This window comes from Polychytrium aggregatum (genome assembly GCF_025602895.1).
Source record: "Polychytrium aggregatum strain JEL109 chromosome Unknown BJ171scaffold_1, whole genome shotgun sequence".
NCBI classification, from domain to species: Eukaryota; Fungi; Chytridiomycota; class Chytridiomycetes; order Polychytriales; genus Polychytrium; species Polychytrium aggregatum.
The window spans coordinates 83,280-104,814 of NW_026516203.1; the positions used below are offsets into that span (position 1 = coordinate 83,280).

Below are 21,535 nucleotides of genomic sequence, written 5' to 3' on the forward strand. Positions count from 1 at the left end.
GCTCGCCTGTGGTTCCGCTCTTCGATTTCTTCGGGATTGACGTCCCACTCGTCGTCCTGATCCTCCTGCTTCCGGAACCGCTTTGTCTTGGATGAGCTGTCGCCCTGCGATGAGGTCGCTGGGGCCGTATCCTCTTTCTTCTTCCGCTTGGAGGATGAGGGCGAGTCCGATGTCTTGGCCGAAGCCTGATCCCTGGCCGGATCGCTGCTGCTGTCGTCTGGATCCAGCAGCAGCCCAAACGTCTTGTTCTTGCTGAGAAGGGCGATCTTGTCCCGCTCGTCCTGCTTTCGCTTCTGGGTCTGCAGCTTCGTGGCGCTGACGGACGCAGCCAAAGCCGAGCGAGGAATCTTGCCAAAGAGCTCGTTTACAAACTGTCGGGACTCGCCTGTCTCGGGTAGATCGGCTGTGGTCGTCAGCGTCGACAGGAGCTGCTGTGGTGATTTTGCCTTCTTGCCCAGCGCGATGACGTAGTCGACGAGGGTGGACTCGGAGAGCCCGAGAAGCTTGTAGATGCTGTCGGCGACCCAGGTGCGCAGAGCGAAATCCGACATGCTAGCGTGCGACCAGTGGGATGATACTGATGGCGGTGAGATGGGCAGCGACCGTGAGTGCTGGTGCTGGTGCTGGTGCTGGTGCTGGTGCGGGGCTGAGGTGGTCGAGCGGATCGATTGTTCAGCGTTGCCGATGAGTGCGGTCTGCCGTCGTGGAGAGCAATGCTCCAGCTGCGAAAATGACGGTGTCGAGTGGGGCAAGGATCGTCGGAGATCGGACCAGATCTGATCAGAGCAGAACCGGCAAACTCGAGGACGCATCCGCGACCGGCCACAAAACCTGCTGGGCCGCCATTGGGCAGCATGCGATGCTGGCCTTCTGCAGCATGTGCATTGCGATGGTGAAGCACTGTGGTGGCATGCTGTATCTTGCTCCGTCTCACGATATACGATCCGGACCCAGCAGCGCACTCTGTATGGTCGATGCAATGTGATGCATAAACGACAATTGGACACATCACTTTGCTCGGACACATGGATCGTGTGCCATCAGCGACCAAGTGAGTGAAACCATATCCCTGTATCCATCCCATGGGAACAGGGCGAGCGCCGTTCGGTGCCATTCAGCCAGACTGCCGGTCAATGTCCTTCAATCCACGCAATCCATCCGTGTGCTGAAGTGCCTCGATTCAAAATGGGTACACTGCATGTATTCATGAGAAAGGAAAAAACAAGTGACCATCGGCCCCCAAGACAGCGCGGCTCGCTTCATTTTGCAGGCGCTGCAATACGAGGGCGACAGACGATGCGCGGATGAGGGGGTGCACTGAGGCCGCTTCTCCGACAAGAGTGTCTGTCCCTGGAACAGCAGGGAACGTACTCGGCGACCGGCACCTCCGGCTCTTCTGAGAGATGGTCGCGACCTGCCGACAGCCCGTAAGGTGGCTGACGATTGCTCACGCTTCGGTTTCACCGTCTGAGCCATTGATGCAGTCGTCGAAATCCATGCTGAGAGCCTCCTCAAAGGTCAGCAGCCCCGTCGAGACGTGGTCGAGCTTGGCCTTGAAGTTTTCATAGCCAAGGTCGATTCCGATGGCGCTGTCGGAGGCGAGGACTCTGCGGATAGCACGGGCCCACAGCTCGTCGCCATCGACACACTCGAGCACCGCAGCGGTCGAGATGCTGCCGCTGTTGATGCCCTTGCCCATGAGCTGGTCAAGGCCGAGCCAATAGTTCTGGTGAGTGCCGGCATCGCGCTCGTCGTCCAGGCCCTGGATGATGCAAATGTCGAGACCGGCGTGGGTCTTGATGATGTAGAGAATCTCGGCCAGGTCGTCAAAGGCGGCGTAGCTGGCAGCAAAGTACTGGACCGACTGCAGGGTGCCGAGCAGCGAGCGGATGCGGCCATGCGTGTTGGATTCGTCCGTCAGCTTGAGCCACTTGAGCGATGACCCGTGCTCAAGAAAGTCACCCAAGGGGCCGTCGTAGTGCTCGATGCGCTGAACCAGAGCCTGCAAGGCCTCAGAGTGAGCAAAGGAGAGCGAGTTGATGTGCCCGTTAATCTTGAGGCTGGACAGCGCGTAGCACTGGCTCTGGACGGACTCGACGACGACATCGAGAATCTCCGAGTTGATCTCGAGAGCACTGAGCTGGCCCAGGTCCTGGAAGAAGGCGGCGACTTCCTCTGGAGAAGCCGCGGACCACTTGCCGACGGCAAGGTAAGTCAGCTGCGAGCCGTGGCGCCGGATCCACGGCAGGATCGGCGAGAGCTCGCTCAGTGACGGGAGCCAGAGCAACTTGAGCGTATCGCCACACAGGTCCAAGAGCGCTCGGACACTCTGGTCCAGCTCATCGAGCCCGCGCAGATCCAGGCTGGTGAGGTGGTGCAGATTGCCGTACTCGCCCAGCAGCCCGATGGCGCTGTCGAGGGTGGCGGCTTGGGCCACACCCACACGAGGGAACTTGATATGCTCGAGCTTGTTGAGCAGCGACGGATTCAGCAGACATGTGAGGATGTCCGAGGCGTCGCGGCTGTCGTAGTCGACCAGGGGCAGGTCCAGCTGCAGCCGCGAGAGATTGGGCAGCAGCGGCAGGAACGATGCGAGGGTGGATGTGTCAATGACATCGTCGACTTCGGAGAGGGCATTGTTGCGGATGGTGATGGCCGAGATGAACTCGGGGTACTCGAACATGGCATCGACGCCGATTTCGCCCATGAGCGACGACTCGACGATGGTCTTGAGCTCGCTGGCCATCAGCGACGACGAGATGGTTGGCGAGCTCCAGAGCAGTGGGACCGCCACCTGGGCCCATGACTTGCTGACGGTGGCCAACTGGAAGAGCAGCTCCAGATCCAGGTCGAGATTGAGCCAGGGCACGGGGACACCGATGGGGACGTAGTGAGATGCCGATGACGAGGTGGGCGAGGCCACGAGCACGAATATCCGCTGCAGGACATCTGGGGGCAGGTCCCGGATGCTGGTGCCCGAGGGACTTGCCAGGGACTTGCGATATTCGCGATACCTGTCGGCAGCGACTTTGATGCCGTAGATGACCGAGAGGGTGATGGTTGTGATGACGACCATGGAGGCGAGAGAGGGCCGTGGTTTGATGAATGGGCAGATGGATTGGCCGAGGCGAGCCCAGACTGGGGAGGATTGTCGAGGCTTTGTGGGTGCGATGCGCCGCTGCTAGCTGAGAGCCGATGGCCAAAGAATATGGGCAACCGAGGATGAATGCGAGGGATCGGCTATGGACTGAAGTTGGCGATGGACGATGGACGGTGGACGGTGGACGATGAATCAGAGGGGAGATGGAAGAGTGGATGTGGGGTGAAGAGCCGGATTGCGGGTCTCAGGAGACAGGGGCGGCACAGAGACACAGTCGGCGGCAGTAACAAACGTGCAGCACGCCCGCCCCACACAGACTGCAGGTGGCGCTGCGTGGCGTCGCGCACGGCGCCCAAACAGGAAAGACCGCGCGGGCGCGCCGGGCACAGAGCGCGTCGTCATGCGCTGCGCACGTGGCTGGCCAGCCACCGGCCGGCTCTTTCGGTCCAGCACCCCGTGCCATGTCGTCGTGTACACTTTATTCAGAAAAAAACGGGACACCACAGCCGTTTCCATGAACATGTAGTATGTGCTGTGCTTGCGTCAAGCAAAGCCACAAGAAATAAAACAGATCACTTTGGCAGCCTCCGAGTGAAGACCGCCGGTCGCTCTCCGATCTCCACAATCGACCTGCATACTGTGATCATGTTGCGCGCCGCATTGACGTCGCGATTCCACACTGTCCGGCAGCTGGGATTCTTGCAGCTCCTGACAAAGTGGGAATTCGCAACACTGGGCGCATCGAGTCCTTCCAACCGAACTGACTCCAGGCACTTGGAGCACACTTGCGAGGTGTTGAACTCGTTCGTCGAGGCCACCTTGACGCTTCCGTGATGGTGATTGGGACGGCGTCGGTGGTGCTCGAACTGCTCAAAGTACTGAGCAAATCGCTGCCTCCGAGGGCTGGATGCATAGCCCTTGCCTTGCCGCCATGAGGCATTGCCAAAGGCGATCACCACATCGGTCCGTATCGGGGCGTGCTTCAGGACGGCCTTGCACATCCTGTCGACGGCCACTTGGCGCCTCTTGTGGCCCGTGAATCGATGGTGACGAGCCTTCTTGCCAAGGTGGAAGTCGAGCTGCACTCGCAGCTCCGGTCGCAGGACATGGGTGAGATGAGCCTTGAAAGCCTCCGAGGACGACACCTTGGGCGAGGGGGTGGTTGACATCCAGGTCTCGATGCTGAGTCGATACTTCATGGTGTTGTGCCACCTTGTGTTGGACGTATGGCCACACATGTGCTGGTAGTGACCATTGGAGAATGAGACCACCTCGTCTTGGTGGCCCGGTGCTTGGATGACCGCCGTGAAGATGGAGCCGACTCCAGGATCGATGCCAATCCAAGTGGTCTTGTCGGGGTCTGGGTTGCCGATGTGGGCCTGGATGCGCTGCTCGGCAGTCGGAGGAGGCTCGGAGGTCTCGGTGCGATCGGTTCGACGCACAAACTTGACGAGGCCGATGGTGCATCCAATGCCATCGGTGCTGATCTCGTAGTTGAACAGCTTGTGATTGATATCCCGGTCACGGAAGAGGGAGCTACGCAGCTTGAAGCAACTGCGCCAGAGACGATCCTGGTTGTTGATGCCGTCCTCACCTTGTTCCTTGAGCTTGTCCCTGGTGAGGCCAAGGCGCTTCTTTGGACCCAGGAGCTCCCAGAGTGCGACGGTGTCAATCTTGACATACTTGGCCGTGGCAGTGCATAGAGGAACTATCGTGCACACGGCCGGAGGAGTGTCCAGAGCGAGCTACTTGAGGGCCCAGTTGATCCTGGATGCCAGCTTGTTGATCTTGGACTTGGTGGTGCCGAGCTCAGACTTGGCCGTGGTGAACCTCTTGTCGTCGGAGGGAATGCCTTGGGTAGTGAGCTCGTCCAGCTTGGCCTGGCGCTGCAGCTCGGTGACTCGGAGGGCGGGCATGTCACAGTCGATCCACTTGTGGACATTGTCGACCATCTTGTCTCGGGCGAGGATTCTCACATGGTGTGAGAGGCGGTGGAGGGCCCGGAAGCGGTCCTGGTCGTTGCTGTACCGAAACTCGTCCAGGACGTGGCCAAAGTCCGGGTAGAGGAACTCGAGATCGGCCTTGGGTGGAGTCTGCCCTGGTTTCTCGAAGAGCTCGAGACAGGCCTCGATGGCTTCGTGCTTATGCTTGTTGGCTGGGAAGACGGCAGCGCAGAAGCGGCGAAGGAGTCGCCAGTAGGCCAGGTCGAGGTGGGTGGTGCAGTTGGTGGCATAGGCATTGACAGCCAGGGTGAGAAGCTGACTGTGAGCACCATCAGGCAGACGAGGGGCCGGAGGCAGGTCTGCATGTCGAGTGGTCTGGTAGTCGCGAAAGGAAGCGACCAGATGCTCGTTGTATTTCTCATTGTCCCCGGTCGGGGAGAGGGCACCGTCCTGGACGATCTTGAAGCATTGGCGGATGAAAGCAGGGGTGGACTTGGAGATGACGGGGATGGGAAGATCCTGCTCGATGCACCGGAGGATGTGCAGGTTGAGCAGCCTGGATGCCTCGAACTGGATCTGGGTCATGGCCTCGACGGTGGCCTGGATCTTGTCGCGGAGAGCGGGATTGAGACAACAGCCATCCATCGTCTGCTTGAAGCAGCTGAACTGAGGGGCGGATGACCTTCCATCCACGAGTGGGACGACAGAGCTCTTGAGGGGCCGGTATTTGGGACATTTGCTAGTGTTGCTTCGCTCGTGATCGGTGCCATCGCACTGGCGACATCGCTTGCCGGTACTCGAGGAAGTGGATGGACCAGGCTCGGTGGGATCGACATCCATTGGATCTGCAGAAGCAGTGGTGGTGAGCGACGGAGCAACAGAGGAACAAGCATGCGTGGGGTCAGAATACGAACCAGAGACAGGCTCCGACTGTGACTTGGCTTTCTTGGGCCTGGGTGGCCGAGGCTGGCCATCACCGGTACCCTTACGCTTCGGAGGCATGGGGGCAGAGAATGCTGGATGCCTGCCAGTGGTACTGGTCAGAGCAGAGACTTTTTTATCGTACAATAGCGCGAATGATCAGATCAAGGCGAGATGAGGGAAGAAAGCAGCAGGACGAAGGTGTGGCATTTATACCCGAGAGCAGGAGCCCGTCTGTGCGGGCTGGTTGGGGAAGTGACCCTGTTCAAAAATCGCCGAGAGGTTCAAGCCAGGGATGTGAACGTGAAAATGGCGGCGTGATTGGGGAGCTCAACCCCAAATTGGAGGAACTCAACCCCAAATCGGTGGGGACTCAATCCCAAAGAAGTTCTCGATGGGATTGAAGTCGGGCGAGGCAGGTGGGGTGAAGATCACTGACCATCCTCGGCGCTCGATGCAGTCCAGGACAGCCATTGTCTCGTGCATGCTGACATTGTCCATCACAACCACAGAGTCGTCTGGGAAGCTCGCTCGCTCAAAGAACTCGACCATCGAGTGTGTCTTGAATGATGTGGGGATGTACATGCGATGCAGCACACCAGAGTGGTTGATTGCAAATGCAGCCGAGACAGACTTGTGTTTCATGTGATTGCGCTGGCGAAGCGGAGCACCCTTCGGTGAGTATCCGTAAAGAGGAAAAATGGATCTCCTGATCCCCGTCTCATCGACAAAAACGAATCGTCGTGGGTCGATGGAGCGGACCTGGTCCCTGAACTGTGCCACTCGCTCATCCAGTCGCTTGGACTTGTAGAGGTGTGTTGCTCTCTTGTGTGAGACCTGCTCGCTGGATGGCAGTGTGGCAGAGTGAGAGTGATACTTTCCTCTGGAGGATGGACTCGAGCTTGCATCGCAACACAGGACCAGTCTGGAACGGGTCCTGTTCAATCAGGGTGCGAATGACTGGACATGCCTGCTCGAAGAAAGTGGATCTGCGAGCTGGGACTCTGGGTGGGTCATCCAGCTTGCATCCTCGGTGCCATCGATGGATGGTGCTCTTGGATACACTGAATATGGAGGCGACCTTACGCAGGCTATGGATGAGGGCGTAGCATCGCAATGCGGCGGTGCGAAAGTCGGATGTGTGGCGAATGGTCATGGCCAGCGCGCGATAACATTGGGTAACAAAATATTCGATGAATGGTCAAAAACCCGGGTGTCCCGTTTTTTATTGGATCGCCCGTAAACACATACGGCCATGATTCTCAGGCCGGCCATCGGATCTATTGCTTGAACCACTTGGGCCGCCAGTCCTTGCGCGAGGATCCGTCCCCCAGAGATGTCTGCGAGCCGCCCTGTGAGCCGCCCTGTCTGCGCTGCCTGGCAGCTTCGTCGCCATGGCGGTCGTCCTGATCATCATCTTCTGGCGACGCCGCCACACCAACCGAGTCCACCTGCATCGCTGAGGCACTGCTTCCTGCGCCGACTCTGGGCTCATCGGGCAGCGGGAAAGGCTCCATCCTGGCGAGATAGTCGGCGGATAGATAGGGGCCGTCTGCGCAGCCGTTGAGGTTCACGGGTCAATCATAGAGACACTCGGGTCAGCAACATCATCAAGGCAGTTCGGAGTGTGGTCGGACCGAGCGCTTGGCAATCATCAACGCCCAGCTGGCATGATCTGTTGGCATCCGACTCAATGCGCTCTTACCAGAGGGCCCGTCGGTCCAGTGGAAGTGTACGATGCTGGCTGGGGAGAGTTGCGCTGTCCAGAAAGTCTCGCTTGGGCTCAAGTTCCGGTGGGGAGGTGTCGCCACGAGATGGAATGCCCGACCGGACACTGCGAGGGCGGCCTCCAGGACCTTGAAGAGTTCCGAAACCGGCTCCACAGAGCGGAAGGTTGCCTGGAGGATGCTGCGGTCCATGAAGCGCACACGCACCAAGGTCTGCCATACCGGCTGCTGGTTAGCTTCTGGGCAGGTCGAGCGACACGCTTGTCCATCTGCACTCGCATTGAGCAGATCAATGCGATCCGGAGCGCATCAGCCCCTCTTTCAGTCAGCAGGTGAAAGGTCGGCACACGCACCTTTGGGTATTTTTGCATCTTGGCCTCCATCTCTTTCTCCCGGATGTATCGGGTTTTGAGCGGGGCGTTTTCGTGCTCCTGGCGATGCTGCTTGGCCGAATCGTAGATTTGCTTCAGCTCGACAGAGGTCAGCGTGAAGAACGAGTCGGGAAGATCGACTGGCGGCACGACACGGCGAACGAGGGTTAATATGACGGGTGCGGGCGAAGGATGCAATATGCACGCATTTGAGATGCGCCAGAGCTCTGTGGTTCGCCATCACAAGCCTGCCACAGCAAGCAGATGCCCTGGCACCCCAGATCTTCTCTCGTTTCCTGCAGCCTGCTTACTCTTGGCATGGCTCGTGTAGCCTTCCGGAGGTGGGGCGAAAACCTTGATATCTCGGTTAAACACCGCAGGCTTGTCCTCAACAGCTGCCTGTGAAGATGGGATTGTACCATCGCAGTCAGCACTGTGTCCCGCCCGCCAATACACCGGGTTGCAAAAATGTGGGTACCTCAGTCATGTCCGTGTCGAGCGGCTGGTCAGCGACTTGGAGCTCAGTCGGCGGCTGGGCTGCGGCAACGGGGTGCTGCTGTGGAATAACAGCCTGCTGCTCCACCGACGATGCGGCGTTGACTGGCTGGGTGGCCAGAGTCGGAGACGGCAGGGCTGCTGCGGGTGCTGATTCGACAGCGGGAGGGGCCTCGGACACCGATGCGTTCTCGGAAGCAAGATTCGCCATCGGACCACCAGCAGCAACTGGTGCAGTAGCGGGGGCAGCAGCGGGTGCCGTGGCGACAATCTCCTGGAGCGCACTCTCCAGAGTTTGCTGCGTGTACTTGAACAGCACACGGATGACGGTGTTGCCAGAGGAGATTCCGGCGCTCAGCAGAGTTGTGTTTTGGAGCGCCGCGATCGTTGAAAACTGTGGTTGAGATCCAACTTGTTCAGCATATACCCGAACCGTTCAGCATATACCCGAGCCGTTCAGCACAAGGCCCGAGATCCAGGTACGGGATACTTCGCACTGATGGCTCGATCGAGCCAATGCACGCCGGCAGCGACGGAAACTGGCGCTCGACATACCTCCTGGTTCATCAGAATGCAAACCGGGATCATGTAGACAGGGGTTTTCTTGCGGATATCGATCCCAAAGAAGCCAGATTTTTCGGGTGTCGGGATACCTGTCCGGGTCGTCAGCACCAGCGAGCTGGATGGCCGGGATTGTGCACGTTACTGGCCATGTCGGACACCACCGGAGCAGTCGACATAATAGCTGGCTGGACTAGAGTGCTGGGCAGGTCTGTTGCCTCTCTGCAGCTCAAGCTCGCGCCTGGAGCCACTTACCCTCCAGACTTGCTCTCAAAGTGCGAGAGGATATCCCAAAGCGTCGTGGACAGCGTAAACTTGCCGACCAGGCGGCTGCCGTCGTCGAGCTGGAGAGCGATTGTCACTTCGGAAGCTGAAGATGGAGGGAGACGGCGGTGTCAGCAACGCCAATGCAGCATCATTCGTTTTCTTGCCCAAGAGTGACAGCGATGTGAATGCGCCCAACATGCAAGGTCATCGCTGGTCGAGGTGGAGGGGGCAGCTCCAGACGGAAGCCTGTGCCTCGTCCTATCAGCAAGATCACCCCGAGCACACACTTACTCGGCAGCGGCCGGGCGTTGGTCGAGGACGCAACCAGAGACAGCTTGGCGGAAGCAGGGAGGTTGGCGAACCGGACCGACAACGAGGGATCGAGGATCTTCTTGTTGTATTTGAGGGCAAACTGCTCCTCGCTCAAGCCAAACTGCTGGCAGGCCTGCGACAGGATCGACCGGACCGACATGGCGGGGGTGGTCTTGACTGTGAGCTTGCGAAACTCGTGCTCGACAATGACGCTGGAGGACATGGATGCAGGTGCAGGCGATCGGGAGAGACGGATGCGACGATGACGGCGATGATGGTGATGGCGATGGTGGAGCCGGCGGTGCGATTGGCGATGGTGGCAGGACCAGCACCATGGATCGGCTGGAGCCGGATCGAGGGCACGCCAGGGTGTGCGACCAGGGTCGCAGGCGAGGACCAGCGAGGTGCTTCTCGGCGACGCTCTCGCTGGGCAGTCGCTCTCGCTCGGATGTCTGTTGTTTGTGTGCGCGCAAGAAGCCTTGCTTGTCCAAATGCCGCAATCGCAACATTGCATCGATCATCACCAGCATCTGAAGCATTGTCTCCTGCATCGCCTTTGGATATATCGATCATGTCCAGCAGCTCGCCCAAGGCGGCCCTGTCCCATGCACACAGCTACCTGCCGTTGGCCCTTCTCGCCGGTCTCTGCGGCGCCCTGGCCTCGGTGTCGGCCAAGCTGGCATCGCTGTCGTCGCCGACATCGTCACTCGTCCACTCGGCCCTCTGTCTGGCCTTCAACACCGCCAAAGCATGTGCCCAGGATGGATCCGAGGGCCTCGTTTACTACATCGATCTGGAGCGAGCCCTGCGACTGCTCTCGGGCGCCTCGGTGCTGCTCTGGAACGCCCTCATGTGGATGTCCTTCACCAAGGCCCTATGCCTGTCGTCGTCGTCGGTACAGGCCACCGTGGCCTCGACTGCCGCCAACCTGTGCGGATCGGTAAGACAGCATTCCCTCGTCTGCGCTCGCCTCATCGTCTGCGCCGCATTTCTCTGGCCAGTTCGTCTCACACCCGGCCCTCTGGCTTCTTCCACACAGGCGGTTGTTGGGCAGATCCTCTTTCGCGACTCGCTATCGCTCCAGTGGTGGTGCGGCGCCTCGCTGGTTGTTGTTGGGACGATGCTAATGAGCCACGGCCAAGCCAAGAAACTCAAGTCGGACTGAGGACTCGGGCTCGAAACAACGGTCGCCACATGCGGGCATGCTGGGAATCCCCTTGGGGCTACTGCATGATGCCGCGGATCCGAGACAGCATCAGTTGGACAGTGGACTGTATCTCGTTCCCACGGAGGCTCGAACAATGTCACGGTCCTCGGCGATTTTCTGGGGACCAACTGGTCTCATTCCGCAGTGTATATCTATTTCCTTGTTTCTTTCCTCCATTCTCGCTTTCGGGCCATAGGTTGTGGGCGGGAGCTTTGGCAAGCCGACACACTCTCTGGTGAATGGCACACGCCCTGTTGCTCTGAGGAAGCAGCGTCTCAATATCCCACGATCGATTCCGATGGGTTTGGAGGTTGCAGTCACTCCGTGACCGAGGCATCCGACTCCACTTGCGCTGCGGTCGGGTCTGAGTGCAGTCGGTATCGCAGTCGGTATCGCAGTCGGTATCGCAGAGGCCACGGGCGATGGCGATGGCGATGGCGATGGCGATGGCGATCCATTCAGTGGGGTATTCGATACGTGACGCAGCATTCATGTTGATGTTTGCCGCCACAATCGGGAGTGAAAAATGGGAGTGGAGGCGGAGTGGTACGAGACAGTGTCAGCACTCAGGGCAGCTCAGTTGTTTTCCAGCAGCGAGGGCAGCAGACGCACCGCCGATAGAGTCTGCGACCGAGCCTCACTTGTCCCAGGGGTAGTTGATAAAGACTGTAGTTTGGCCAACTCGCCGCAGAGCCCCACCTTCGGCCGGAGGCGGCACTATCCTTCGAACCACCACCGAGTCCTCCGAATCGTATTCTGTGGGCTCCATCAGCAGCGCGACCCGCTTTGCGCTTGACCCAAACAGCGTATGGCTGCCCTTGTTGATGGAGAGGCCTTCGGCTGCTGTTGAAAGCAAATCGTCGTCCTCTTCCTCGTTCACGCGCACGAGTCGGCTGAAGCGGTTGAAGAGCCCGCCCGGCGGTCGTCCGCCTGCGGGCGTGGGAGCAGGTGAGCTCTGTTCGGATGAGCTTGTGACAGGCGGCTTGGATTTGCCTGGCAGGACACTCTGGAGTGCCGAGAGTGTTCTGAGCTTGCTCTTATCCTTCCGGATCGACGAGTCCTTGGTGCGCAGAAACGACGGACTTCCGAGTCCGAGGCGATGCTTCTTGGGGCTTGCGGCGGCGTCTGCTGTATCTGAGGCAAGGAATGCATAGAGAAAGCCGCAGTTGTCGATCAGTGCGGCTGGTCCGCAGAGTTCATGCATGTTGCTGCATATCCTTTGGTGGAGTGAAGAGCCCAGTATCAATGGGCTGCATGCATCTGCCCGATCAATGTAGGGCTGCGCCTACCTTTCGGGGCAGCTTGCTTGGACAGTACATCCCACTGAGGGTCGCACACAACACTAGTGAGTCCGAGCGACTTGAGGGTCTCTGAGTGGATACGTGGAGGACGGAAGAGAATAGAATGGAGTGAGTGGGGCGGAAAAGGGTGTAACAGAATGGGTCAGAGCGAACGAAGTGTGCTTTGGCGAGAATGAGCTCGCTCGGAGGCACGCCGTTTGCGATTGACGACATTTGATCGGCCAGTGTGCTCCCGATCGAAGGGCCAGGCTCATACCCATGCTTCGGTATTCGAACGTCACTGCCAGCATCGGCGAGTCGTCGAGGTTTTCAAAGTATATGCTCTTGGCAGGAACCGACGCGCGATTGACGATATCACCGAGCCTGGCCCGACAACGAGAGCGTCGCTCAGGTTAACAATACCGACGACGATGCTGCTGTCGCTGACCAGCCAGTGCCGCTCGTCCGGACGCATTCCATTCGTGCCGTAGGCGCCCTCGGCACTTGCAGCAGCAGCGCTGGATGCGCAACGAAGCACCCACTTGGTCAGATGGCTGATTTGCGAGGCGCTCTGGACGAGCTTGGGAACAATGCGGCTGTCCTCGTCCACTTCCATGCACGGCGCGCCGTCGACAGTTTTGGTGACCATGATCCGGTAAAACTCGACCCGGATCGTTCCAAAGGCGCTCAGATCCTGCAGTCCCTCGCTGACGTCGAGCATGTGTGCGTCTCCATCGAGGTCTCGCTGGCGGCGGTCGCGAGCATCGGGATCAGCATGCGGATGGGCCACCCGGCGAAGCCGAGCAATGTCCTCCAGCTCCTGCGGGCTTGAGAAGAAAAACGGCTGGATTTTCCTGCCCTCGGTCGTGACGGCCCGGCCCTCGATCGTGACGTGCTCAAGGAGCGGCAGGTGCGAGCGGTTGTGTAGGACGCCGTCGACAAAGGTGTGGATGGCGATGCTGCTGTCGCTGCTGGTTTCGTAGGAGAGATTGGCGGCCTTGACGATGAACCGGACGTTGGTCTCGGACGGAATGTAGACGGTGACGGTCTTGGAGGCCTCGACCGAGTCGTCCACGACGGGGCTGTATTCGGGCAGAGGAGCCCCCGTGGCCTGGACGGCGGTGTGGATGAAGACCGAAAACTGGCCGAGCCTGGGCATCGTGGGCGGTGGAGCAGTGCCGAGAGAGGCCGAGGACGCAAGGAATGCAGGACCCACCGAGATGGAGGATAAGGGTTGCCCGGACGACGCTGGCCATCCCCACAGCAACCTCATGACGGGGCCTGCCGGGGGTGGTGTGGTGCCCGCGCAACTCCCGACCGGGGGGATTGGCCGGCAGCGGTTCGCGGAAGTCTCCCGCCAGATTGTGTCGATGGCAGACATTTGCACCAACGAACAGATTACCGCCGGGACAGGTCGGCCGGAAATGTGATATCGGCCACCATCGAGCTGATCAAGTATATCAAGTAGATTGAGTTGATCGAATAGATTGAGTTGATCAAATGGATTGAATTGATCGACTTGATACTGGCCTATTGACATCCCGACCACATCCTGCCAATTGACATCCCGACCGCATCCTGCCATCAATACACATGCTTATCTCGCCGTCCTGGCGATTCAAATACATCGTGGCTGGAGAGTATGGCTCCCCCAAACTAACAGTGGCTGGACTGTGAAACAGCGCAGATGGACAGAGAGAGTTTGGATGGCGACGGCCCTGGCCAGTCCGATGTCCGGGCGGGAGTTGGTGCAAGTCGGTCAGGGCCTACTTTCACTCTCCACCAGTGTCCAATGTCGATGACTACATTTGGCGTTATGTCAAGAGCTGCATCCAGCTTGGCATTGCCCCCTCGCATGCCACCATCATCACGACGACCATGAATCCTGTTGACCATGTGGCCAGGGTGATTGCCGCCATCGCAGCCTCGCCCGAGTCGCTCTTCAAGTTTGTGTTTCATGTCAGCAACTCGGACAATAGGTGAGACAGGTGCGTTTCGGGATATCATCCGAGCAACAGAGAGCACTCACTCACATACCGCATCATGTCGATCGCACCAGCACCCTCGCCGAGAAGAAACTGTTCGAGCTCGTCAATGCCTATGGCTGGCCCGTTCTCTTCGAGACCCGCGAAGTCTTCCTAACCATTCTCCAGAACAACCCATCGCCCGAGAGCAATGCCCTGTTCCCACTCATGCACATGATGATGGACATGTCCTTCAGGGTCGAAAGCAAAAACACCCAGTCGATCTATCCGGCTCCGAGTGCCCCGGCTGTCGAAGTGGCTGCAAAGTGCCTCGTCTACCTCTTCCGCGCGGGATTCTTGCCTCGCCCCATCAATCCACCCACGCCCCTCAAGGAGGAGGAGTACCCCGAGGTCAGCATCTTTGGTCGCACCGGCCGTCACTGAGGTCCTCCAACGGTCTCTCGCACTGCCCTTTCCAAGGAATATCCAAGCATCTTGAAGTGTTTTTGAAAGTCGCCTCGAATTGGGCTGCTGCGAGTGACATGCGGCGTCAGTCAAGCTTTGTCCTGTGATCAAGAGCAGGCACAGCCCGCAATCGAGTATTGCTGGGCTGTCCTTTCTTGTAGATCCAGGGCCAACTTCCCGTAGAAGTGAATACCATTTTTTATTTTTTCCGTACAGAGTATCAAATGAATCGCAGTGAATCCAAGCCGCCATTTTCTCAATAGACTGTCGTTGTATCGGCCGCATTTTGCTCCTCCTCTCACTCTCTCACCAATCTTGAGGCCCGACCATCGGTCACAGCCTCGGCAGACGTTTGTCGGCGAGCGCCTGCCCAGGGTGTAGCTCTCGTTTGTTTGCCCAAGCCGTGCGAGCGGGTGCCTGTTGCGGATCCCTGGTCATTCAGTGGAGAGGCTCGTGTTGATGTTACAGGCTCGTGTTGATGCAAACAGACGCCATCCACCTGGCTTCCATTGATCCGCCGATCGTTCGGCCATGTTAGAGGGTGGATTGAACCCAAGCTGCTCGGCATTCTGACCTCTGGTCCCCATAGCATCTGCTTGCATCCCGCCCGTTTGCATCCTCGAGCAACTCGCAACTCGCAACTCGCAGCTCCATCCTCCGTCTTGCCCACCCCGCTTGCATCCCAATGGGCCAAAAGCTTACCCGCCAGCTCGAAGAAAGCAGCCAAGGTGGCCCTCAACCCTGGTGTACGATCCCTCCTACTTCGTCCCGCACATCAGATTGCCGCAAAACCGATCCCCGTTCTTACCGCCACCCCTTTCTCTCTGCTTTGTTCAAGTCACCAAGGAGCAAATCATGGACGTTGTTCAAATCCTGACGCGGTAACATCTGTTGCTCGTTTCCGAGCCATCTGAATCAGTTTCGCACAGAGGCACCAGGCACCACGGTCGTTCAGGCGGGCTGATTCTTACATCTGCCTTCCGTGCGATTCCTCCCCTACTCCTTGTGGTTCGGTGACAGCATCAATGCCGCCAAGGCCGATCTCACCGACAAGTATCTCAGCCGAGCGACCCTTGAGACGCTCTTCAAGATGTGCAAGTTCAATGACTCCCAGCAACGGTTCCTGCTGAGCATCTTTGCTACATTCGACTCCCAGCGGTCCCAGAAGGTGGACTCGCGCAAGATCGTTGTGGGAATGTCGGCGTTCTGCACAATCAAGATCAACGATCGGCTCGCTTGTACGTAGCCAGCCCACAGCAGCAGCAGCAGCAGCAGCGGCGGCGGCGGCGGCTTCGTGGTGGTATCGTAGTGGTATCGTGGTGGTATCGTAGTGGTATCGTGGTGGTTTCGGACGCATCCTGTGATTTTTGTCTTCGAACCAAGCCAGTACTGATTAGATCCGCTTGACTGGTCGCTCAGTCGCCTTTGAAGCCTATGAGCTCATGAGCGAAGGGCTGACAGAGGAAGAAAGGTACAGTTGGTGTCCGAGATGCCAGAAGCGATGCATACTCTCCACACACCTCGCCGATGGATTGCTTTGCTCTGACAGCGATCTGGATTCTTTCCCCAACCACCGCAGTGTCCTGACCAAAGATGTTATCGAAACCGTCATTCTGTGCCTGATCGAGACGATTTACAGCGCAGAGTCTGTCCAGGGCGACAAGACCGCCGCCGCTCCCACGCCTTCCCCAAAGCCTGCCCCGAAAGCAAAGTGTATCACGCCTGAGGACCGGCAGGCGCTCCGCAAATGGATCAACGATGTGTTCATGGAGGCGTAAATCGAGTCCGTTGGGGGGGGGACTTGCTGGGTACTGTCCGGTGACCTGTCCGCCGTAGTGAATTGTCTGTGTATTTGGAATCAATGTAAACTCCAGCAAAGACATTGGCCTCTGATGGGAAAGGGTCCTCCGCCTGGTGTGTGGCCTTTGCTGGCCAGAGGGTTCTACGGACTTGATCATTCGAGCGGCGTGGATGAGCCCAGCACATTTGTAGTTAGTGGCGCGCGCTCTTCAGGCGATGGACTTGCTCCTCGGCATCAAGAGTCTTGGCATGCTCCGCCCCAAAGGCGACCTTTCGCATGTCCCAGCACTTCCGGAAAGCATCGAGGGATACGCCATAACAGTCATCCGCACTCTTGCTGCCTTCGAGCCCGGTTTCGAGCCCCGTCTCGAGCCCGGCTTCAATGGCTTTGGCCCGGATCTCTTCGACGTCGCCAAGATGGTAGTAAAAGTCGGACAGCTCGGGCCAGTTGGCGGGCATCACATGCGAGCCTTCCATGGTTCTGATGATCTCCTGGATGTACCCCGAGGCATCCTTGAAGTTCCGCTCCTTCATGGAGCAATTCATGAGCGGCACCAGCGAGTTGAAATAGTGGTGGTGCTGCGGACAGATCTGCCCGGCGTACTTTTTTCTGAAGCGCTGGAGGGCTTGCAGGGCCGAGGATGTATGGCGCGCCTTCACAAAGTCAAATGCTGCGTCAAAGTCGCGCTCGACCGCTGCCTGGAAGTCGTTGAACGCACTCCGCTCGAGGGACGAGCCACAGTTGGAGCACTTCATGAGTTCGTCGTCGCTGCTGTCGGAGATGTAGATCCCCTCCCGACAGTCGCGGCAGTAAACTCCCTCCAGATACAGATCCGGATCGACGATGCCCTCCTGGGCCTCTGGCGAGCATCGGGAACAGTCGCAGAAGAAGAACTTGGTCTCCAGGAGCTTTTCTCGGCGCTTGTCTTTGGGATAGAACAGGTCCACGTAACTCACACAGAGCTCCTCGCCCCTTGCGATCGGCCGGAGAGTCCGAATCACCAAGCGGCCATGCGAGCCGCCCACGAACGAGCAGTTCGGGGAGCACGAGTGGTTGAACATCGACGCCAGCGGGAAGAGGCCAACCCCGATCACCGAGTTTGTGTTGCCGACCGGATCCAGCAGCCCGTGCGAGTTGGAGTTGATCTGGCATGCCATCGTAACCTGTTTCAGTCCGACAACACAGACGAGTCGGTCAGACTCTGCAAAGAATAGATCGAGAAGGTACTTGTGCATGTTGTTCGAGGAGACATGGTTTTGGGCAGGGCGGCCTTACCAGCTCAGACGCCGATGCGGCAAGATCACTCGGTAACTGCGAAGAAAGGTCCTCGGCTGTACAAAAGGACCCACGTTGGTGAGAGTGGCTCCGGCTCATTGGCACATTTCGGCCATCGGCGCTCCATGTCATCATTGTGTCGAGACGTTGCCTCGTGCAATCCGATCCTGCAATGCAGCAGAGCTCCACCCGCCTCAGGCACCGGCTGCACCGGATATCCTGGCTTACCCGCATTCTGCACGGCATTGAGCCACGACTGCTTGCACGAAGAGCGATGGCTAACTAGATCCCGAACGTACGAAAACGGCGTGGGACCGCTGCATCCCGCTCCGCTTGATTCCTCTGGCACGAAGCCCTCGGAGCCGTCATCCTCGGGGGACCGGTTGGTCAGGATGGCCAGGATCAAGCGGAATAGCCCGTAGTCGACCGAATGCGACGAGGTGATGCCGGGCAGCTCTTTCAAGATATCACATTCGCGCGAATGCCGCGATTCATCGAGCTTCTGGCATGCCTCGGAGCACCAGTACGATTGCTTCCGACATCCTTTGCAGACGATGCCTCTCTGTCCACGCTGGGGGCCCAGGAATGCCGAGTCGTCGTCCGTCGCTGGCTCGAGCGCCTTCAAGGGGCCCAGACAGTAGAGACACACTTCGTCCATGAGAGGCTTCATGATCGAGAACCCGGAGGCAGTCTCTGATATCACGAGCGAGCCTTCGGCGAGGTCTTCTTTTGCCACGATGTGCCGGCCCTTGCTCTTTGATGCTGCAAGCTGGAGACACATATCGACGAGGATATCCGCAATTAGCTTCTCATCGCGGCTCGCCGAGGACCGGGACTGCACCGCTGCTGTTGGCCGGAGCAATGGCCATCACTGATTGTATGATCGGCAAGCCCGAGGATGATGTCGCTGCAGTGCTGTTGCTGGTGGGAGAGCGAGAGCGATGGCCCGAGGCGAACAACAGACCTTGATCGGCCACGGTCTCATGAGTGCTTCGTACCGAGCCTTCCGCTCATGTGCCCGTCTGCGCTTTGCCTCGGCTGCTGCTGCTTCTGCGTCGGCCATCGTGCTGGATCTTGGTTGTGCTGGATGCGAGCTGTGCTGGGTGCGAGCTGATCCGCCTCGGTCGAATCGGCTCGGCAGGAGAAAAAAAGCCAATCACGTGTGCGGCGATTGGCACACCGATTCTCCAACCCAGCCGATGGACTACTGGGCTACTGGGCTACTGGGCTACTGGACTGCTGGACTGCTGGACTGATAGATGGTTGGACCAGCGGGGGCTGGACGAGCGCCCGCAAGCCAGACTCGCCACAAACGAGAAACGTTCGGGGGGGGGGGCACGGCCCAAGTGGTTGCCCTGGAGCCTGCAACAACAAACCTGACCGCGTGCTGAGGGGCAGGGGTGATTTGATCGCACCAGCCTCCAGCCGGGGCAGTGGTCGTCGGACACCGCCTGCCTCGACTCTCTCTGCACGAGGGGCCCTGAGCCACACCATGTCGATCTCGATCGTTCAGACACGCAGGGCACCAGGGACCTCGGTTGCTGCTGTCCTGGTCGGCTTTGGTATTGCCGACAGGCCACGTCCAGCGCCGTCATTCGTCTGAGCGGGATTGTCTATCGGGTCGACACATATCGCACCCATTGCGTATCACCCATTGCATATCACCCATCGCTCACTGCGGCGCGCCGTCCTGGTCGCAGACTTGCGATTGGCCAGGAGCCACCGCACGTGCAGTTGTTGGCTGGCACATCACCCCTGTTTGCACCCAGCCCAAGCCACCGTGGCACAGACTACCCCTACAAATCGCTCGTGCGATTGGCTGTCGAATTCCTCCAGCGCTGCCCAGTGGACCTTCCAGTGGGGGCTGCTGGGTGATCGTGCGTGCACGTTGCTGGGCTGGTGGGCTGGTGCAGCGGTCTCGGGATTTATATATCGTCACTCGCTTCCCACCCCCCTCGAGCTCCATCGCCCGCTGCTGCCTTCCTTCTGCAGAGCATTGACAGCATGACCGAAAATCCCCGAGCTGCCCGCTCAAAGGCATTTGCCCACCTCGACGACGCCAAGCTGGGATGGTTCCACTTGCGCGCCGTCCTGGTGTCCGGTGTCGGCTTCTACACCGACTCGTATGACAACTTTGTCATCAACCTGGCCCTGCCCATGCTCTATCACGTCAACTATCCAAAGACGCCGAGCATGCAAGCCCCTTCGGACTTTGCCAAGAACAACCCCAACTACGATGCCTGGATGAAAGCCAGCACGTCCTACGGAAACCTCATTGGTGAGCGCGTGGCCGGCCTGTCCCGGTCCCGGTCCCGGTCCCTGTCCCTGAATCCGCATTGTCTGTCCGCACTTTGGGTGCGTGGGAACCCCTCCCCGACTCGCTTCTCATCCTCAGTACCGTGAATGATTTTGCAGGTCAGGTTGGCTTCGGCTACCTCGGCGACAAGCTCGGCCGCAAGAACATGTACGGTGTCGAGCTCATGATCATGATCATCTGCACCATCGGCTCGGCCTTCTCGGCCAGCGCTATCCGCGGTGCCAACATCCTCCAAGTTCTTGCTATATGGCGCTTCTTCCTCGGCATCGGTATTGGCGGTGACTATCCTCTCTCGGCCATCATCACCTCCGAGTTTGCCAACACCAAGTGGCGCGGTACTATGATCGCCGCCGTCTTTGCCATGCAGGGCATCGGAATCCTCACCGGCGGCCTCGTCACCCTCGCCACCCTCGCCGCCCTCCAGAGCAACATCCAAAGTGATCCAAGCTACCTTGATCTCGTCTGGCGCATCATCCTGGCCTTTGGTGTGATCCCTGCTATGGCTGCCGTGTACTTCCGTCTGACCATCCCCGAGACCCCTCGCTACACCGTCGATGTCATGGGCGAGGTCGAGCAAGCCGAGGCCGACATCAACAAGGTGCTTGCCATGAACGAGACTCGCGATGTGTCGTCCAACTGGAAGAGCGAGGAAGTCAAATCCTCGCATCGTGCCAACGTCAAGAAGGGCGGATTCTTGGCGCACTTTGGCCAGTGGAAGAACGGCAAGGTCTTGTTTGGCTGTGCCTTCACCTGGTTTGCGCTCGATGTCGCCTGGTATGGTCTCTCGCTCAACGCCAGCACGATCCTGACGCTGATCAACTGGAACGGCTCCAACTCGCTCCCTCCGTACGACAACTACTGGCAAAAGACCGTCGGCCAGGTCATCATTGCGTGCATGGGCACTGTTCCTGGATACTGGGTCTGTGTCGCCCTGATCGACCGCATTGGCCGCAAGCCCATCCAGTACCTCGGCTTCGCTATCATCACCATTTGCCTGCTCATCCTCGCCATTGCTTGGGACACCATCAAGAACAACACTGTCGCCTTCTGCGTTGTCTTCACGATCGCCCAGTTCTTCTTCCAGTTCGGCCCCAACACCACCACCTTTGTTGTTCCTGGTGAGGTCTTCCCGACCCGCTTCCGCTCCACCGCCCACGGTATCTCTGCCGGCTTTGGCAAGCTCGGTGCCATCATCGGTGTCGAGGCTGTCGGTCCTTTCTTCAACAATGCCCCCGTCCCTGTGCTGTATACCTTTGCTGTCATCATGGCCCTCGGTGGCATTGCCACCTACTTCATCCCCGAGACCAAGGGAAAGACCCTCGAGGAGCTCTCTGGCGAGGACGAAGCCTTCGAGTAGATTCACTTCAATCGCACCGATCTCTTGATCGTGACGGCTCTGGCTGTTTACGGATCGTTGCCTCGGCTCGGTGCATCTTTTCAATTCTCTCCTTCGATACAGTGATCGGTATGAAAGGGCAAAGCACAACCACCTGTCACACAAATACACAATATTTCATCATTCATCGCTC

At 58.7% G+C, this 21,535-nt stretch overlaps 8 protein-coding genes across 8 annotated transcripts; 4 read left to right on the plus strand and 4 right to left on the minus strand.

Annotated features, from left to right (window-relative positions):
- Nucleotides 1-1,179: 1,179 nt before the first annotated feature.
- BJ171DRAFT_484301 (uncharacterized protein) lies at nt 1,180-3,317 on the minus strand. Its single transcript, XM_053108980.1, has one exon. The coding sequence runs from the start codon at nt 3,074-3,076 to the stop codon at nt 1,448-1,450; it is 1,629 nt and encodes a 542-aa protein (XP_052971613.1). The 5' UTR covers nt 3,077-3,317; the 3' UTR covers nt 1,180-1,447.
- Nucleotides 3,318-7,158: 3,841 nt separating this feature from the next.
- On the minus strand, nt 7,159-9,976 carry BJ171DRAFT_564096 (GLUT4 regulating protein TUG-domain-containing protein). The gene is made up of 8 exons (XM_053113287.1): nt 9,677-9,976; nt 9,374-9,488; nt 9,113-9,236; nt 8,541-8,951; nt 8,374-8,461; nt 8,045-8,202; nt 7,670-7,904; nt 7,159-7,516 (listed from the first exon to the last, which is right to left on the minus strand). Exons 1-8 carry the CDS (start codon nt 9,918-9,920, stop codon nt 7,245-7,247), a joined length of 1,647 nt encoding a protein of 548 aa, XP_052971614.1. The 5' UTR covers nt 9,921-9,976; the 3' UTR covers nt 7,159-7,244.
- Nucleotides 9,977-10,268: 292 nt separating this feature from the next.
- BJ171DRAFT_576326 (uncharacterized protein) lies at nt 10,269-10,862 on the plus strand (the record flags this gene model as incomplete). Its single annotated transcript, XM_053113741.1, has 2 exons — nt 10,269-10,637; nt 10,737-10,862. 2 exons carry the CDS (start codon nt 10,269-10,271, stop codon nt 10,860-10,862), a joined length of 495 nt encoding a protein of 164 aa, XP_052971615.1.
- A 1,401-nt stretch (nt 10,863-12,263) lies between these two features.
- BJ171DRAFT_1444 (uncharacterized protein) lies at nt 12,264-13,842 on the minus strand. Its single transcript, XM_053105729.1, has 2 exons — nt 12,462-13,842; nt 12,264-12,274 (listed from the first exon to the last, which is right to left on the minus strand). Exon 1 carries the CDS (start codon nt 13,767-13,769, stop codon nt 12,483-12,485), a length of 1,287 nt encoding a protein of 428 aa, XP_052971616.1. The 5' UTR covers nt 13,770-13,842; the 3' UTR covers nt 12,264-12,274; nt 12,462-12,482.
- A 220-nt stretch (nt 13,843-14,062) lies between these two features.
- Nucleotides 14,063-14,686, plus strand: BJ171DRAFT_564098 (uncharacterized protein; the record flags this gene model as incomplete). Its single annotated transcript, XM_053113288.1, has 2 exons — nt 14,063-14,163; nt 14,244-14,686. The coding sequence occupies 2 exons, from the start codon at nt 14,063-14,065 to the stop codon at nt 14,590-14,592; spliced, it is 450 nt and encodes a 149-aa protein (XP_052971617.1). The 3' UTR covers nt 14,593-14,686.
- Nucleotides 14,687-15,094: 408 nt separating this feature from the next.
- BJ171DRAFT_1465 (uncharacterized protein) lies at nt 15,095-16,510 on the plus strand. Its single transcript, XM_053105754.1, has 5 exons — nt 15,095-15,359; nt 15,452-15,494; nt 15,634-15,851; nt 16,033-16,084; nt 16,193-16,510. The coding sequence occupies exons 1-5, from the start codon at nt 15,299-15,301 to the stop codon at nt 16,389-16,391; spliced, it is 573 nt and encodes a 190-aa protein (XP_052971618.1). The 5' UTR covers nt 15,095-15,298; the 3' UTR covers nt 16,392-16,510.
- A 95-nt stretch (nt 16,511-16,605) lies between these two features.
- Nucleotides 16,606-18,786, minus strand: BJ171DRAFT_453684 (uncharacterized protein; the record flags this gene model as incomplete). The annotated part of the gene is made up of 4 exons (XM_053108219.1): nt 18,654-18,786; nt 17,918-18,458; nt 17,690-17,745; nt 16,606-17,577 (listed from the first exon to the last, which is right to left on the minus strand). The coding sequence occupies exons 1-4, from the start codon at nt 18,750-18,752 to the stop codon at nt 16,606-16,608; spliced, it is 1,668 nt and encodes a 555-aa protein (XP_052971619.1). The 5' UTR covers nt 18,753-18,786.
- Nucleotides 18,787-19,690: 904 nt separating this feature from the next.
- On the plus strand, nt 19,691-21,363 carry BJ171DRAFT_453686 (major facilitator superfamily domain-containing protein; the record flags this gene model as incomplete). The annotated part of the gene is made up of 2 exons (XM_053108220.1): nt 19,691-19,967; nt 20,105-21,363. 2 exons carry the CDS (start codon nt 19,694-19,696, stop codon nt 21,361-21,363), a joined length of 1,533 nt encoding a protein of 510 aa, XP_052971620.1.
- Nucleotides 21,364-21,535: the final 172 nt, after the last annotated feature.

Bases quoted from the DNA above. Each gene is read 5' to 3' on its own strand.
- BJ171DRAFT_1465 (XM_053105754.1), top strand. From the start codon at position 15,299: ATGGGCCAAAAGCTTACCCGCCAGCTCGAAGAAAGCAGCCAAGGTGGC. The intron at 15,852-16,032 runs GTACGTAGCCAG...CTGGTCGCTCAG, and splicing joins GATCAACGATCGGCTCGCTT to TCGCCTTTGAAGCCTATGAG. The intron at 16,085-16,192 runs GTACAGTTGGTG...CAACCACCGCAG, and splicing joins GGGCTGACAGAGGAAGAAAG to TGTCCTGACCAAAGATGTTA.
- BJ171DRAFT_484301 (XM_053108980.1), bottom strand. From the start codon at position 3,076: ATGGTCGTCATCACAACCATCACCCTCTCGGTCATCTACGGCATCAAA.
- BJ171DRAFT_1444 (XM_053105729.1), bottom strand. From the start codon at position 13,769: ATGGCAGGATGCGGTCGGGATGTCAATTGGCAGGATGTGGTCGGGATG.
- BJ171DRAFT_564096 (XM_053113287.1), bottom strand. From the start codon at position 9,920: ATGTCCTCCAGCGTCATTGTCGAGCACGAGTTTCGCAAGCTCACAGTC. The intron at 9,489-9,676 runs GTAAGTGTGTGC...CTCCATCTTCAG, and splicing joins CAACGCCCGGCCGCTGCCGA to CTTCCGAAGTGACAATCGCT. The intron at 8,462-8,540 runs GTACCCACATTT...CCATCTTCACAG, and splicing joins TCGACACGGACATGACTGAG to GCAGCTGTTGAGGACAAGCC.